The sequence below is a fragment of the Grammomys surdaster genome, unplaced genomic scaffold (genome assembly GCF_004785775.1).
Source record: "Grammomys surdaster isolate TR1022 unplaced genomic scaffold, NIH_TR_1.0 125934, whole genome shotgun sequence".
NCBI lineage: Eukaryota > Metazoa > Chordata > Mammalia > Rodentia > Muridae > Grammomys > Grammomys surdaster.
The window spans coordinates 1,793,609-1,811,515 of record NW_021620757.1 but is presented as its reverse complement, the minus strand read 5'-3'; the positions used below and the strand labels follow the sequence as shown (position 1 = coordinate 1,811,515).

General features: G+C 43.0%; 1 protein-coding gene across 1 annotated transcript in view; it reads left to right on the top strand.

The window, feature by feature from the left end:
- Positions 1-259: 259 nt before the first annotated feature.
- Wbp4 (WW domain binding protein 4) overlaps positions 260-17,907 on the top strand; it is a 24,647-nt gene continuing 6,999 nt past the window's right edge. The window contains exons 1-8 of the mRNA XM_028752732.1: positions 260-628; positions 1,129-1,201; positions 4,219-4,281; positions 4,365-4,488; positions 8,409-8,582; positions 10,716-10,762; positions 11,352-11,427; positions 14,282-14,472. Coding sequence (XP_028608565.1) covers positions 627-628; positions 1,129-1,201; positions 4,219-4,281; positions 4,365-4,488; positions 8,409-8,582; positions 10,716-10,762; positions 11,352-11,427; positions 14,282-14,472 — 750 coding nt within the window. The 5' untranslated portion in view covers positions 260-626. The remainder of the gene's footprint in view (positions 629-1,128; positions 1,202-4,218; positions 4,282-4,364; positions 4,489-8,408; positions 8,583-10,715; positions 10,763-11,351; positions 11,428-14,281; positions 14,473-17,907) is intronic.

Here is a 17,907-nt window from a genome sequence, read left to right as displayed (position 1 = left end):
CCGCTGCCCCACGCGCGGGCACGAGCCCGGCGGAGCGCGCGGGCGTGGCGGGGAGGAGGAGCGGGGCCGACGCGCCCCTGGAAAGTTCTGCGGCGAAGCTCAGAGCCCCGTGCGCTGCCGGAACCGGCGGTTGCGCCTTTCTTTCTCAGCCCTCAGGTCCCGGGCTGGTCCCCGGTCACAGAGCGGGCGGGCAAGCCGGCAGAGCCGAGGGCGGCGCCGTCTGTGGGAACAGCTGCGCGCGGCGGGGGTTGGGGAGAGGCGGTCGAGCCTCTCGGCCCCGAGCCAGCTCGAGAGTGGAGGTTCTAGATCCCGGGCGGAGTGAGGACCGCGGGATGGAGCCTGGGTCGGGTACTCGGGGCCCACAGCTCCGGTCCCGTCGCGCTTTCGTCCCTTCTGGGTGACCTCAACCCCTTTATACCGACCCCACCTCTCAGGCTCCGCGAGTACCGCCCCGTGGGGGAGGGGAAGAGGCGGTGACACCACGCTCGCGGATTGGGCCGTCGCGGCCGCCGTAGTTCTCCCGCGGAAACGCCGTGCCGGGGTCCGCGGAGGCCGAGGTCCTGGCTTTCGCCACCGGCGGACTTCAGTGAGCGGGATAGCGGGCTGTCTGCGGAGCCACCGCGGTCATGTGAGTCGGGTCGGGTCGGGCTTGCGTCTCACGCGAGGCGCCCGCGAGCAGCCTCCTCCTCCCGCCCCTCCGCTGGCCCGGGGCCGCCCGACCTGCCCGGCCGGTTCTCCCGGAGATGCGGCCGCTCTTTTGGCCGGAGCCGGGGACTCGGGTGCCCCGCCCGCCGGCTCCGGGGACCCTGGTGGCGCTGTGGCCGCAGACGTTCTGGGGCTTTTCCCAGCCTCGCGTCCCCAGAACAAATTAATTAGCTGGAAGGACACGGGAAAGGGAAATACTTTCCTTTGAGACTCGTATTTCTTCATTTCAGGGCAGTAGCGAGAAACCTGTGATTTACCTTATGGGAGGGAGAGCAGTTTTCCGCGGGATTTAGTTTTACATGAATAATACAACTGCTTTGCTAAGACAGAAGTCTGTCAACAACCTTCTACCCCAGTTTTTAACAGTTGTAAAAATTCTCTTTCAATTTTTGGATAAACTTAGAGTCGTTTTTCCTTTTTCAGGGCCGACTACTGGAAGTCACAACCAAAGAAATTCTGTGATTACTGCAAGTGCTGGATAGCAGACAATAGGCCTGTATGAAATTTTTAGTAAAATATTCATGTGATGTGTTGCTTTTTGACTTAAGTAGTGTTTCTAAACCACTTTCATGTATAGTGCTCTTCTTCAAAACCTGAAAAGGTTTCTTTTGTTTGATTCCCCTACGGAAGCTACAGCCTTCTCCTTTTCATCAATCTGACTTTGATTATAAAGCCAAGTTATTTCTGGGGCCTTTGAGGAAATGGACAGTGAGTGGGGTAATCTCATCCTTGTATATGGAATACCTGCTCCTTAAAGAATATTGTAATTTTTCCTGTTCTCAGAGAAAGGAGAACAGCATTATTTCCTCATGAAATACAAAGATAGCAACTGTAATATACCTTATACTGATAGCTTTGACTTTGATCCCACTACTTTTTCGAGGGGGGGTTTAGGGAGGGGGTAATTTTTCAAGACAGGGTTTCCAGACAGCATCTCACTCCGTAGACCAGGCTAGCCTGCAGCTCACAGAGATCTGCCAGCTTTTGCTTACCAGTGTTGGAAATAAAGATATACACCACCACCCGACTTCCGGATCCAGCTTTTAGGGCATAAAGTAAAAAGTCACCTGGCTTTCTTCCTCTCAGACATGCCATAGTAAGACAAACTACTCTTATCAAAAACTGTAGACCATGGGGACTGAAGAGATGGCTCCACAGTAAAGAACAGCTCCAGCTCTTACAGAGGGTTGGGGTTCAGTTCCCAGTACCCACATGACAGTTTGGAACTACCTGTAACTCCAGTTTCAGGGTATCCAACAGCCTCTCCTGACCTCCATTAGTGGCTGTGCTCGCTCGTGTGCTCGTGCCCTCACAGGGGCATAGACCCACAGAAGAAGTTTTGAAAAACTACAGAATAGCAAGGGCAGAGGTGGCTCCCACCTTTAATCCCAACATTGGGAGTCAGGTACAAGCAGATCTCTGAGCTCAAGGGCCACTCGTTCTATAGAGTGAGTTCAGCACAGAGGTCTACACAGAGAAAGCCTGTCTTGAACAAACAAAAAGAACCCTACAGTTTCTTGCATATACATAACCTTATTACTTGGCGTCACTGTTGGACACTGAGGAATGATGCTGTATCTTGTGCTACGTCCTGTCGTTAAACACTATCAAATCATCTTTGGCTTTGAGAGCAATGTTGCTCTCCCCTTTGGCTTTACTAGTAGTTGTGAAAGATCGTGCATAGTTTATTTGACTTAGGCTAATCCTTACCAAAACTGCCATGAGATTTTAAAACCACATAAATTGAAAAAAAAAATCCATCCCTAGAGGTACCTACACAATAAAATAATTTTAATGAGTTATGAAAATAAATTATCTTTTTAGAGGTCTATGTGTATCTCGCTATATATCTAGTAATTTAGCTATTAATGAAAAACAATATTCAATTTTGAATGGCGCTTTAATACAGTATTCTTTGTATGGTATAATCAGCTGTAAGTAACCCAGGATAGGAACAATAGAGACAACTGTTTGCCATACAAACTCCAGCTTTAAAGAGGTACTCTGAGGAGTATATTAGATTAGCTTGGTTAATGCATCATACAGGATTTGATTGACAGGACTTTTAGGGGGTTTCTCATTTCTTACCAGCAGACATCTATAATTTTGTAAGACTTTCTGGTTATTTCGGTAGGTACCAGTGCTCAGCCATCTCTGTCCCCAACCATCTAATTACTATTACTCTTCAGAAGTCACCTCCCCCATTTCCCATGTCTTTCCTCTTATTATTTCTGTGTACATGCATTTTGTTCCATCTTGTTTATAAGGTAGCAGGGTTATTTTTTTAACTGAATAGTATATCCTGAAGGTGTCTTCCATGTCAATTTATAGGGAACTGTGTGCTCCTTTTCTGGTCAATAAAAGCCTGTGGGAGTGTCCGCAGCTCACTTAGCCAGTCCCCAGCAGATAGACTACAAGATGGTTGCTACAAACAATACTGCACTGAATAACTTTGTTTTATTACATCATTTTGTACAAAATGAGGGATTTTTAAAATTTATGCAGGTGTGTGTGGGTGGGTGTGTGTTGGTGTGGGTGTGTGTTGGTGTGGGTGTTCCCCGGTCTGTGAACGGCAGAGGACAACTTGAGGAGTCTGTTCTTTGATCATGTGGGTCCTGGGGTTGAATCTGGTAGTCAGGTTTGATGCCAAGCATCTTTACCCACAAAGCCATCTTTCCTTTCCAAACAAGGAATTTTTAGGTATCTGTTTTTCTTAATGTTTTAAAAACCAAGTCTTTTACCCTCTTTAGCTTTTTGAGACAGGGTTTCTCTGTGTAGCCCCAGCTATCCTGGAACTACCTCTGTAGACTAGGCTGGCCTCCAACTTAAGAGATCTGCCTGCCTCTTCTTCCTGAGTGCTTAAAAGATTAAAAGAGACCTCCACCACTACTCAGCTAAGACCAAGTCTTTAAGGATAATTTTTAATTTCTCTTAGAAAAACAGAACAATGAAATTTTAGAGGCTTAACCAGTTTTGACATTTGATGTTGAAAGGTAGTGGGTGTTGTTGTGTTGTTGTTATTGCTGTTGTTGTTGCTGTGGCTTTTATTATTTGTTTGGTGATTGTTTGCTTTGAGAAGATAGAGTATTTTCATTATTATCTTTTTGTTTTGAGAGGAGCACTTAGGCAAATAGCATCAGCTGGCCTGGAACTTGAACAGTCTTCACGGTGCTGGGGTTACAGGTATATGCCACTGCCCAGCTGTGACGACTTTCTTTTTGAAAGGCTTCATGTCTCAAGTCCTTTTTACACCCGTATTCACTGGGTTAGTCAGGAGAGTACTGTATACTTCCTCCCGATGGTGTGGTCACCCTGGCTTGTTTTAAGAACCAGAGAGCACCTGGTGGGAGAGCACGGTAACCTGCTTAGACCACCAGCGTCGTTTGATCTGAGGGCCGTGTGCGTTAAACTAGTCATTTCTATTTTTTGCCATTATGATTTTATATTTCAGCCCTGTGGTTACAATATGAGTTACTATGAATTTAATAATTGTTTCTTTTTCTCATTTTCCAGAGCGTTGAGTTTCATGAAAGAGGAAAGAATCACAAGGAAAATGTGGCCCGGAGGATCAGTGAGGTAATCCCCCGTGGCTCTTTGTGCTCTCTCTGGGCCGTGGAGGTCTCTTCTCTCACGCTCACCTTCACCTGTGTCCTACACAGATTAAACAGAAAAGCTTGGATAAGGCAAAGGAAGAGGAAAAGGCATCCAAGGAGTTTGCTGCCATGGAGGCAGCTGCCCTGAAGGCGTACCAAGAGGATCTGAAAAGGCTTGGCTTACCATCAGGTACCTCAGCACGCACACTTTACAGCACCATCCCAGCCCGTGCTCAGTGCCCTTTTCCGTTTCCACAGAGGAGTTCTGCACTTGGAATAGTCTGGTGCTTTTATGATGTATCATAGTCCTAGTAAGAATGTGCGCTTTGAAGTACTTTTGTGCTGGTGCTGTGGTAGTTTTGTTGTTGAGGTAAAACCTAGAGTATCCTAGGATGGTGTTGAACTCGTGAGCCTTCTACCTAGGCCTTCTGAGCACTGAATTTAAAAACTAAAAGCATGAGTCACCGTGCCAGCTTGTTTTACTTCCTATATGCACTTACTCCTTTATTTATTTCTCTTTGTGTTTGTGTTGGTGAATATGTGGAGGTCAGAGGACAGCCTAGAAGAATCAGTTCTCTCTCTCCACCATGTGGGTTCCAAGGATCAAACACAGGTCGTGAAACTGAGTAGCAAGCGCCTTTGTGCACCGAACCATCTTGCTAGCCTCTTGTTTTGCTCTTAATGCTTTTTTTTTTTTTTGATACTTTTATTCAAATCAACCACATTACCTTTACAGTTACCTAGTCCTAGCTCCATGCTAGCTGAAAGTGAAAGATTCACTTCTAAACCCTTGAACTTTCTTTCTTAGATACTCATTAAGTTATAGGCACTATTCATTGAAAAACAAGTACACTTGCATATTAATTATATTTTCAAAATGGCCAAACTTGAGTTGTATCTACTTGTATAATTGGCTACATAACAAAGCAGTTGCTTTTTTTTTTTTGGGGGGGGGTTCGAGACAGGGTTTCTCTGTGTAGCCCTGGCTGTCCTGGAACTCACTCTGTAGACCAGGCTGGCCTCGAACTCAGAAATCCGCCTGCCTCTGCCTCCCACATGCTGGGATTAAAGGCATGTGCTACCACTGTCCTGTGCAGTTGCTTTTGTAAACAAATAATTGACTTTACCTCAAGCAGGCAGTTTATTGAGGGTTTGAGTAAGGGGTGTTTTTGAAAATCTCTATGTTGTTGAATTTAGGCTCTAGAGCAGGAAAGTGTTATAAGCTTTCTTCCATGACAGATTGTGCTAGTTACTTTTCTCATTATAAAATGCCTGACAAAACAGCCTACAGGACAGACTGTCAGCCATGGGTTTCAGGCTCAGAGGTCTCAACCCACCATTACCGCACAGTGCTGGGTGCTCCAAACAGACGCTTATACACACATTACAGACCAGAAGCAGAGAGATCAGGCCAGAGCCAGAAGGTAGATAAAAAACTTAGAGGGATGTCACATTGATGTCCCTCCACCAGCCAGGCCCTACTTCCTAAAGCTCCATAGGCTTCACCTAGCTGGGCACCGTGTCCCTAAGGCACATAGTGGATCTTGATTGTAGGTAGATCTTAGGGAGTAAGACAGCCAGATGGTTTTAATGTTTGCTTTTGAGAACCAGTGACTTTAGTGGGCTTACCTGGACAGCGTGAATGAGGACTCAGTTACAGGAGCATAGCTGACCCCAAACAGCTGCATCTCTACAAAGGCACAGGCCGTCATAGGTCACCACCTTAGGGACCCTGCACCAGGGAGCCTCTGCTCAGTTAACCTTTCCCTTTTACTTGAATGTCTCCCAAGATCACCTGTTGGGAACAGCTGGAACTCCATGGAACAATAGCTAGTATCCCATGTGAGGAGGAACAGGTCCCATGAGTCCTCTCTCCCTCCTCTAAGGAAACGTCAGTAGTTCCATTACCATCAGCATATTCTTGGCCATCACTGTATCATGTTGCTTGTTTATTTCATTCCCATGACTGGATTGGTGTATTCGCTACTCCAAGATAGTGGTAGGGTGGCCATGTTATACACAGAGGGAAAAAAATCACAGTACATCCCTATTTCCTGGCTCTTGCAGTCTTTCCATCTCTTCTTCCTGATGGTGGTTTCCTGAGCTTTGGGAGAGGTGAGATATGGAAGATCCCTTAATGAGCATTGGGTTGTCACACTGTATCACCAGTCACTTATTCTCAGTAATATAACCAGTCAGGACTCTACATGAATAACCAAGGCACTGTAAGAAGTTGTCTTCCGCAGCCAAGGAGGACAGCAGCAGTGAAACTATTGGCTATGTGAGTAGTGCCTTGTGGTACAACACAGGCCAGTGGGGAGGGGCCTTCCTGCTCAGTCTGAGCCAGATTTTTCAGCATGAAATGATGCTCTTTAGTCTCTAATAAAAAGAACTCTTAATTATGGGCTTAAGCAGAATATTGCTTTCATTGAATAAGAACGTCAACTTAATGTATTCTAAATGTTAGTATTTAAGGAAAAGAAGGGGCATGTGTTTCAAAAAGGCATTTTTTATTAATGAATGAGAGGCTCTCTGGTCTCAGCTAGTCTCAAACTAGCTGCAAACTCACTATGTGATGTCAGACTCATTCCCAAGTTCTGGGATTACAGGCATGGATCATTACACTCCACTGAAGATAAAATATTTTGAGAGGAAAAATTACATAGATATGTTTCTGGAGAATTCGAGAAGTGTTTGGTGAAAACTCTTGTCATTAATTTCATTCATAGGGGGGAGGGAGGGAGGGAGGGAGGGAGGGAGGGAGGGAGGGAGAGAGGAAGGAAGGAAGGGAGGGCGGATGGAAGGATGAATGGACTCCATTTTAATGCCCCTGGCTGTCCTGGGGCTCACTATGTAGACTAGGCTGGCCTTGAACTCACAGAGCTCCGCCTGCCTCTGGCTCCCAAGTGCTGGGACTAAAGGCATATGACGCCATGCCTGACTTGACCTGAAATTTATATTGTGAAGAAGTGAGACACCAGTGGGAAGTAGCTTAATAGTTTTGCCTTGTAAAACTTGTTGTTGACATGTCCCAGAGTTCTAGCACCCCATTCTTGTCATCAGCATTGGCCTTTGTTGGTGTGGAAAGGATATCTGTCTTTTAGACGGGATTTCACGTTGGTCACTGAAGATGGTCTTAAACTCCTTAGCCTCCTACCCGTGCATCCCAAGCACTGGGAGGAGGCATGCACTATCACTCTCCATTTCCTCTAACGCCTAAGCACATGAGCCTTCCAGTAAGAACACCAGGAGTCTTCAGTTGGTTCTGTGTCTGGACCATTCTGTTTAAATTATGTGTTTGCTGATTTCCACATCAGTTCTTCACTACTGGGTTCCTCCTCCCTTCAGGTCTGGAGCTCTAACCCAGGGCCTGTGCATGTTAGGCAAGCACTCTGCTATTGCCATGCCCCAGACATGGGTTTGTTTCGAATGAATATTAGAGTAAGTTACGGAATAATAGATAAGGAAAATTTGTCTTGTTTTCTTCTTGGTATCCTGAATATGTAGGTATATGTAGGTATGTTAAACCTACAACCTTGGGCATTCTTGGTAGATGTACTAGCACTGGGCCACACATACACACACTCTCCAGACCCTAGGATGACTTACTGTTTGGTAGGAGTAAATAACCCTTATTAAACTCCCGTTATATATTCTTGCATGATTGTATCTCATATAACATCATTATAATGTGTTTTGTTCCCAAAGAGAATCTTGTCACATTTTTCATTTTGTTTTTTAAAGCTTTATTTATTTATTGTTTATATGAGTACACTGTCAACTGTCTTCAGACATACCAGAAGAGAACATCAGTTCCTATTGCAGATGGTTCCGAGCCACGATGTGATTGCTGGGAATTGAAATCAGGACCTCTGGGAAAGCATCCAGTGGCCTTAATCTTTGAGCCATCCCTGCAGCCTGTGTGTTTTGTTTTTTGTTTTGTTTTGTTTTGTTTTAAAAGAAAATGTTGTCTAGGCTGGTCTCAAATGCATAGTTGTCCTGCCTCAGCCTCCTGAGGAGCTAGAATTACAGGCATGACTGGCTTTGCCAGGTTTCTGACTGATAGAACATTTAAAAAGATAAAGTTACCGTCTCTATCTTTTTTTCTAGACATTTCAGAGCCAACTATATCACCAGTCATCAGCACTGTCCAGCCCACCCCTACGTCAAATCAACAGAAAGAGAAGAAAAAGAAGAAGAAAAAGAAGGAAGCTTCACAGGGCAGATGGGTAGAAGGCGTGACAGCCGCCGGCCATTGTTATTACTATGACCTCATCACAGGAGGTACGCTGCCAAAGCACAGGCACGAGGAGATGGGAAGCTCCGTGTGCTTTGTGTTGAGGTTTTTATGTAATACAAGAATATGTTAAGCAGTGAGAAACTTTAACTTCATTTTTACCACAAAGCTTAGAATATTGTGTGCATTTTGTGGTGATGCACACCCTATAATTCCAGGATTCAGAAAGCTGAGGCAGAGGGATTGAGACAAGGCAAGAGACAAGACTAGAATACATCGTGAGATATAGGCCAGCCTGGAGTACAGGGTAAGACTCTGTCTCAAAAAGAAGAAAAAAAAAACCGAAGAGTATCCTGCTTATTGCAAATCAGTGTCATGATTACTCTTACAAGTTACTTACAGAAAAACCCATAGCCTGGCAGCAGTGGTACACACCTGTAATCCCAGCACTTAGAAGGCAGAGCCAGGTGGATCTCTGAGTTTGAGGCCAGCCTGGTCTACAGAGCCAGTTCCTGGACAGTCAGAACTACACAGAGAAAAGCTATCTAGGAAAAACAAACAAACAAAGCCAACACCTAACAGGTTAGTTACAAATAAACTTTATTCTCTCAATAAAAAAAGTTGAAGCTATACAGAAATACAGCACTTTACCTGGAGGTAAACTATTCATATCTATGTGTTAACCTTTAAAGCTCTTGAAATAAAATGCCTATAGGAAAGGCGTTCTAACTGTTAGAAATTATTACTCCTGGGACTGCAGTAAGTCTTAAGTGTGAAATGCATATTGTAGTTGAACAGGAAATCAACCAGAAGTAGACACTCAGGATGAGCAGTGTGTTGTTTTGTTTTTCAGCTTCACTTTGAAGCTGTTTTTCTTCTCTGTGTTAACGTGCCTCTTTTGTTCACCATCCTAGTGTGTATATTTTTGTCCTCGATAACGTCTTTTTAATTTCTTCCCTAGTCATCTCTCACTCTCTTTACCCAAGACAAGAGAATATCATCCCTTTCCTTTAAACCCTACTAAGCTAACCCATTTGCACGCAGGGGAAGTGAGACATAAAGAACTAAGTGGTTCTTAATACTGATAGAGTACGTGAGGATGTGAAGGTGGAGGAGAGAGAAAAGGCCCTCAACAGGCAGGGTCTCACTGTGTAAACCTTGCTGGCCTGAAACTCACAGAGATCTGCCTGCCTCTGCCTTCCCAGGGCAGCGCATAGCAGTACTTCTGACTCAGCTTCTCAAACACTGGTGTTACAAAGCTATGTCACTGTGTTTACTTGCACTATATTTTTAGGTGAGTAGATGTCTAGTTACTTTTATATTGCTGTGACAAAACACCATGACCAAAACAACTTATCAGAGAAAGCATTTAAATGGGGCTCACGGACCCAGAGGGTGAAAAGCCCATAATCACCATGGCAGAGATGGTGCATAGCAGCAGGCAGGCAGGGTGCTGTGACAGTGACTGAGAAAGCAGCAGGCAGACAGGGTGCTGTGACAGTGACTGAGAAAGCAGCAGGTAGGCAGGGTGCTGTGACAGTGACTTAGAAAGCAGCAGGCAGGCAGGGTGCTGTGACAGTGACTGAGAAAGCAGCAGGCAGGCAGGGTGCTGTGACAGTGACTGAGCGCTTACATCTCATCCACAATCCAGAGGCAGAGAGCAAGCAAACTGAAAATGGTGTAGGCTTTTGAAACCTCAAAGTCCATCCCCAGCCACACACTTCCTCCAACAAGGCCACACTTCCTAATGCTTCCCAAATAATTCCACCAGCTGGGGACCAGAGTCTTCAATTTTTGAGCCGCTGGAAGCCATTCTCATTTAAACTACCACAATAGGCAAGGCATCTCACCGAAGAATTAAAGATCACATAAAGACAGGAAAAATAATAACCTACCAAGTCTAAATTCTCTAATCTCTGACAAAAGTCCTAAGTACTCATAATTACTCTAGACGTTTTGGTAACTCTTAATCATTCTACCGTTTCCTCTAAATGATGTAACATTCACGTGTATTCTGTGCTGTACCACTAAGAATATACGCCATTTCTTTCACTTTTCGATAATAAAGTGTTCTGTAGTGTTTTGTGTATAATGACTCGCTTGTGGGTTTTACTTAATCAAATTTTGGTGACTTGATTTCTTTAAGAGCATTAATTATTTTATAATGTATTTTGTTTAAGCATCTCAGTGGGAGAAGCCAGAAGGATTTCAAGGGAATTTAAAAAAGGTAACTGTCACATAAATGTCTTTGCTTTATTCTTTCAAGTGATTGGTTTGGGGTTGGGTGCTGGGTTTGTGGTGCTGGATCTGAGGGCTTCTGAGAAGCCAGTGCTCTACTCTATGCTAAACAAATTCCCAGACTGGCTGCTGTGGCTTTTTGTAGAATTTTGTTAAGCAAATTTATTTTCAAATAAGCAGTTCGCTCCAGCCCCAACCTGGCTTCTTTCTATAGAACTTATATTAGCATGCCGGGTAGAGATGGAACAGGGATATCTACACACACACACACACACACACACACACACACACACACACGCACTCACCCCACAAACCCTACTGATTATAAATATTAGTTGATTTGCAGTCATTTGTTGTTCACATGTCTTCCTAACTGGACAGAGTTCCTGGCTTTGAGAGGTGAGACAGTCTGTTTGAAAGCTGGTAGAGACTAACAGAAGGGACTGCTGCCATGATGTTTATCACCTCTCCTGACTCCCAGGGACCAGGGAGAGAAGAAAGGATAGCTATCTTTGCCTTAGTTATTCAGTAGGAAGCCATTGTCATTCTTTTCAGTATTGTTTTTTCCTTCCTATTAGACAGCAGCAAAGGCCATTTGGGTAGAAGGTTTAAGTGAAGACGGTTACACCTATTATTATAATACAGAAACAGGAGGTGAGTGTTATCTTGGATTATTTTAACTTAAAATTGTACCCAAAACTGCATATGAGCTAATATACATCTAGACTTGAAAACTTTAATAAATACTACTATAGGAAGTATATATTATCTTTTATAAGGGATGCTTAAAATCTTTCTATGTATAATATGTTATACCGTGCATCCATGTTGTTCCTTTTTTTTTTTTTTTTTTTTTTTTTTTTTTTTTTTTTAATGTGTATGGCTGTTTTGCCTGCATGAATTTATGGTCACCACATGTGAGCCTGGTGCTTAAAGAAATCAGAGGAAATCTTTGGATTTCCTGGACCTAGAGTTATGGTTGGTTTGAATCACCATGTGGGTGCTAGAGTTGACTCCAGGTCCTCTGTGAGAGCAGCAAGAATTAACTGCTGAGTCAGTTCGCTACGTCCACTTAATGTTATTCTTAATAAGGCTTCAAATTTTAAAGAGTCTTCAATTCTAAAATTACTGGGTCTTATGATTGATTTTAATAATTTCCCTTCTGAGTGTCCATAGTTATCACCTAGTTCAGCTTTTGTCATGGTGAAGATAGACTTGAGACCTACCACAGGCAAGCATGTGCACTCTCACTGAACTACACCAAAAAGATACTGGTGTTAGAGATGTCACTTAACTAATAGAGTGCTTTCCTAGCATACACAGTCTTGAGCTCAATCTGTAGCATTACATAGATGGTACAGGGGCTAGGAAGGTAACTTGTTGTCCAAGTATGAGGACCTGAGTTCAAATTCCCAGCATCCACATGGTGAGGTGTTGAAGCAAGCACTTGTAACTCCAACACTGGGTGAGCAGAGATGGGCAAATCCCAGGGCTTGTTGGCCAGCTAGTTGGGGGGGGGGTACCAGAAGTAGTCCTCTGGCCTCTACCTACAAATGCATAGGCAAACACACCCACACATATACGTACATATACACATATACATACAGCTATAAGCATATGCCATATACCCAAAAAACAAAAACAGGTATAATCAAACATGCCTATAATCCTATCACTAGGAAGTTGGAGTCAGGAGGAGCTCCTGTCACACAAAGGAAGAAGTAAATAAATTATTAGAAAAATCACAGAATTTCTCAGTTAAGTCTTTGCTGTTCCTGGCCGGGCAGTGGTGGCGCACGCCTTTAATCTCAGCAGTTGGGAGGCAGAGGCAGGCGGATTTCTGAGTTCGAGGCCAGCCTAGTCTACAGAGTGAGTTCCAGGACAGCCAGAGCTACACAGAGAAACCCTGTCTCAAAAAAAAAAAAAGTCGTCTTTGCTGTTCCTTTTCTGGCTTTTGAGACCATCTCAACCTGATCTCTAACTCAGTAGTTGACTGAGTAGGACCTTGAAGTCTTGATGCTTCTGCCTCTCAAGAGCCACAGTTACAGTACTGTGCCATTGTACCCAACTAGTCTTCAATGTTTCTTGTACCTGGATTTCTGCTATTGTAAATAATTTCTTTTTTCTCACAGCATACATCCTATGTTCAGGTTCATATGCAACAGGACTAGAGAAAAGAAAGTACTAGGGTTGGGGAGTACAGAGGATATTAAAACTTAACATGTTTTTGATATTTATGACAATGTACAAAAAAAAAAAAAAAATAGCCGGGCAGTGGTGGCGCATGCCTTTAATCCCAGCACTTGGGAGGCAGAGGCAGGCGGATTTCTGAGTTCGAGGCCAGCCTGGTCTACAGAGCGAGTTCCAGGACAGCCAGGGCTACACAGAGAAACCCTGTCTCGGAAAAAAAAAAAAAAAAAGGCAAACAAAAAAACAAAAAAGACAATGTACAGTGACATAAAGTTGCCATTTGGGTAGTTTAAGTTCCTTCAGTGAAATGGCCTTAAGATTCTCAGCCACGTACCACTGGGCATCTGTCCTTGTCAGTCTTTCTGCTATCAGCTCGGTGTTTTTCTTATTCTATGTTTTTAAATTCTTATTACCCAAGCCCTATATTATATCTTTTAGGAAGAAATAATCTTTTAAACCTTCAGATAAGAGTTTTTCCCAGTGGAAGCGGTGTTTCTGTACCATATAAGTAAAGTATTGGGTCTTTAGAAAGAGCATACAGCATATTGATATAGTAGGACTTTAGAATTGATATGTCTAACTCAATTCACAATTTCTTATCAGCAGAGTCATTGAGCATTTAGTCATTCTTCAGATGAAAAAACTATGTTCCCTGGGGTTGGGAGGAGTTTAATCCTGATCAGTGTAATTAGTAGCCACTTTTATTCTTGATTGATTGTTAAATCGGGTCTGACTTTGTAGCTGGCTGAGCTGAATCATGCAAACCAGGCAGACCTTGAACTCAGAAATCCCACTCCATTCCTCTGTCTTCTAGTTTCCTTCACACTTGACTGGGAACAAATTGTTTTGTTTTGTTTTGTTTTTTTCTCTCTCTCTCTCTATTAAACTAAAAATAGAGATAAGAAGAAACATTGTAATTTCTTTAAAAGCACGATGAACACTAGATGGCAGTGGAGTTCAGCCAATTGAGGTTCCTTTACTATTTATTAAAGTAGCATATTCAGATTGAAAACTGCAGGAAATCTTTGTGAGAAGTTTCCAGAAATATTTTGTAAAGTCATTATCACTATGATTCTTGAAATTGTTTTCAAATAAACTGGAGATTTTTAAAACTATCACCCACTTCCCAAGTTCTTTCAGATTTAGATTTAGTTTATGAATTTAGTAAGTGTAGACTCTCCTAAGTTTTCTGAACAATAAAAGATAAAATATGGAAATAAAAATGCTGTATAGTTTAGTAATAGTGGATGAAAAAAGTGTTATATTTCTGAGAAGTATTGCTAAATAAGTAATACAGTTATTAAAATGTGTTGAGCAGAATCCAAATGGGAAAAGCCTGATGATTTCATTCCACATGGTGGTGATGTGCTTTCTAGTAAGGACAGTGAAAAGTTACCTGACCCCCTAGAAGACTCCAAATCATCCGATTCTCACAGTGATTCTGATGGTGAACAGAAGAAAGCGGGAGAGGCCTCTGCAGAAACAAAGAAGCTAATAATCAAGTTTAAGGTAGATTCTCGCTTTACTTTTCACAGACGTTTGTCAGGCTGGTTTTCCATGGTTTCTGTCACTCCTGGGTGACTCCAATCTGAAAATAGTAAATAGAAACTCTAGAAAAAGCAATTCATAGTTTTTAACTCTTATGGCACGATAAAATCTTACATTACAGTATATTATAGTAGTTTGCCATTTACTACTGTAGTTAATATCTTCCTGTACCTAGTTTACAAATTAAACTTACCATTATTAGGTGTGTGGTTTGATATGGCATGGTGGATTTAGGCATCCATCCATGGAGATCTTGAAATGAATCATTCAAAATAAGGTTAAGGTCAACTATTATTTTGGCATTTGGATAACTGACTGTACCGTTTATCCTTGAGACCAAAACACTAAGGCTCTTTTAGACCTTCTAACTCCCCCCGCCCTTTTTTTTAAGATGGGAGCCTCAATATGTGGCCCTTACTGGCCCAGGACTCGTTATGTAGACCAGGCTTAGCCTTAAACTGACGAGAGATCTGCCTGCTTCTGCCTCAGGATGCTGGTATCGAAGGCCTGTGCCATTCCATACACCTGGCCTTAAACCTGTCACTTTAAGAAGCATTTTAACATTCAGAAAGCTGTCTGACCAGTGTGTGTACCTAGACTAGAAATAGAAATGCTAATGAGTAGCAACTACTAACAGTACTTTAAGTTTCAATGTAACTAAGCTTAGAAGAGTAACTGTGGATGTTCTACCTGGTTTTAAATTCAGTTGTGCTGGGGGCGTGAGGGCCAGTGTGTTGGGGGTGGGGAGGTGGGGGGGGGTAAGAAGTGTTCCAGAAGCCAGACATGCAGAGAACATCAGGAGTTAAGTCTGCTGGGCTGGAGAGAAAACAAGTGAGTTTTATCTCCAGAACACACGTGATGTAAATGCAAACAAACTGAAAACAAGACAACAAAACCAAAAGTGATTGTTTTAAGAGGGAGCTATCCAGGTGCCTCAGGAATAAAGGCTCTTGATACCTGAGTTCGGTCCCTGAGTCCCACATGGTGGTATTGGAAGGAAAGAATTGACTCCTACAAGTTGTCCTTTGACTTTCACATACATATCAACATACATACATCCACACAAAATAAATAGTAAAAATATAATTTTTAAGAAGTCTAACTTTTTTTTTTTTTTTTTGGTTTTTTGAGACATGGTTTCTCTGTGTAGCCCTGGCTGTCCTGGAACTCACTCTGTAGACCAGGCTGGCCTCGAACTCAGAAATCCGCCTGCCTCTGCCTCCCAAGTGCTGGGATTAAAGGCGTGCGCCACCATCACCCAGCATAGTCTAACTTTTTTAAAAGGCAAAAGAGAAGGTGTATGTCTATTAAATTTAGCAATTAGGAAATCCTCAGTGCCCTTCTAAAAGCTCAGTCAACGTTTGGATAGCAGAACTCAGGGAGTAGAAAGCAGTTTATAGCTTAGGTGTGATTTGGATAAGAGGTGAACAATTGAAATTGTGTACTCGCTGTTAATCACAGCACTTGGAAGGCAGGCAGGCAGATCTCTGAGTTCAAGACCAGCCAGGGCTGTGTGGTAATACCTTCTCTTAAAGAAAAGGTCAGTCAGACCTGGTCACTAGGTACTGACTGTGATGGACTTTTAAAAGGAATCCAAAGAAAGAAGGAAAGACTGTCAGCCAGAATCGATGGATAGATAGGTCTTAAGTAGGAAAACCTTTTTCTGTAGGAATGTTAGCTTTCATTTTCTGTGAGAAATCTGAATACAAAAAGTAGGTATGGGGGAGGGAGGTAGGGGGGATGAAAGCAGCATGCCTTTTACTTGTATTTTTAATGGGGGGTGGGGGAGAGTGTGTTGAGCACTTACTTCTAAACGTCACAGGACACCCTGTAGAGTTAGTTCTCTCCTTTTGCTTTATGTGATGTACATTAGGTTTTGTCACCTTGACTCAAACTAGATTGACCTGGCAGGAGGGAACTTGAGTACTTGAGTTGATTTGCCTTCCTCAGCTGGGCCTGTCTGTGTGGCATTTTCTTAATTGTTGATTAAGGAGGGGCAGGCTTGGCTCACCCGCAGTGTAAACCACGCCTGGGGACAAACCAGTAAGCTTAGCTTTCTTCCATGATTCCTGCCTCTGTTGCTTTCTTGGTTTCCTGGTGATCAATTGTCATTGGGACATGTAAGCCCAATAAACCCTTTTCTCCCCAAGTTGTTTTTGGTCACTGTGTTTTATCAAAGCAAACTAATACATCTGGGTTCCAGTGATTGAACTCAGGTTACTTAGGCTTATGTGATAAGTGCCCTCACCCTCTGGGCCATCTTGCTAACCTGAGTCCTAACTTTTAAAGAAGTGAGTAGTGTTAACAATAAGGCGCTTTGGGGAGTTGGACAACATTAACGAGTTGGAGTCATCGATGCATTCAAGTGAGAGAGGATATGAACCAAGCTGTCAACAGGTAGTACTGAGTCCCCAGTCGTAGAGGAGAGAGAAGCACACAAGAAGACATACTTACCACTAATCATGGTAGAGATGACTGGCCCCGAAAGTATAGGACAGCAAAGGTGCTAGAGAGACTTTCCCAGCCACCCCTAAGGTCCTATCACTGCCTGGGATTTCTCTATCCACTCCATCAATTCTTAAGGGATACAGGAGGAGATGTGTATCACAGTTGTAGAGAAGCAGCAACAGCGCCCTTGTAATAGCCAGCTCACAGAGTTCATAGTCGTCATTGGGTAACCTGATTTCTTCCTATCAGAACTAACGTCTCTATTGTAAAAAAGAATAAATAAATAAATTGCAATGTAGAGGTAAACAACGATGAAACTACATTTAATGTTGCCTCCTCCCAGAACAATCCACTATAGTAGTCTTGTGTTTGCCTGCAGCTTTTTTTCTGTTCAGACACAAACACATGGAAAGGGTACTGGGATTTAACCTTGTACCTCAGGCATGTTACTCATACCGTCTAAAACTGAGGTACCTCCCTGCAGGCCAGTATGCATATTATTTTAAATAAAATAATAATGTAATAAGGTTTTACTGTGAGCTTTTAATTTAACCTTTCACAAAGACATCAGTAACTCAGTCAGTTCAGTGACTGTAATATTCCATAGTATAAATGTTTCATTACTTAATTAGCCCTATGTAGAAGGTTTTGGATTTTTTTTTTAAGTAAATATTCAAAGGGTTAGTAGGCATAATACTTAGAAGTGTTAAAAGTCTCTACTATAATTTTGGGGAGAGGATGACTCTAGAAATCCAGCTTGAGAACATACAAATGGTTATATAGAACTATGGGCCAGGCGGTGGTGGCGCACACCTTTAATCCCAGCACTTGGGAGACAGAGGTAGGCAGATTTCTGAGTTCGAGGCCTGCCTGGTCTACAGAGTGAGTTCCAGGACAGCCTGGGCTACACAGAGAAACCCTGTCTCAAAAAACCAAAAAAAAAAAAAA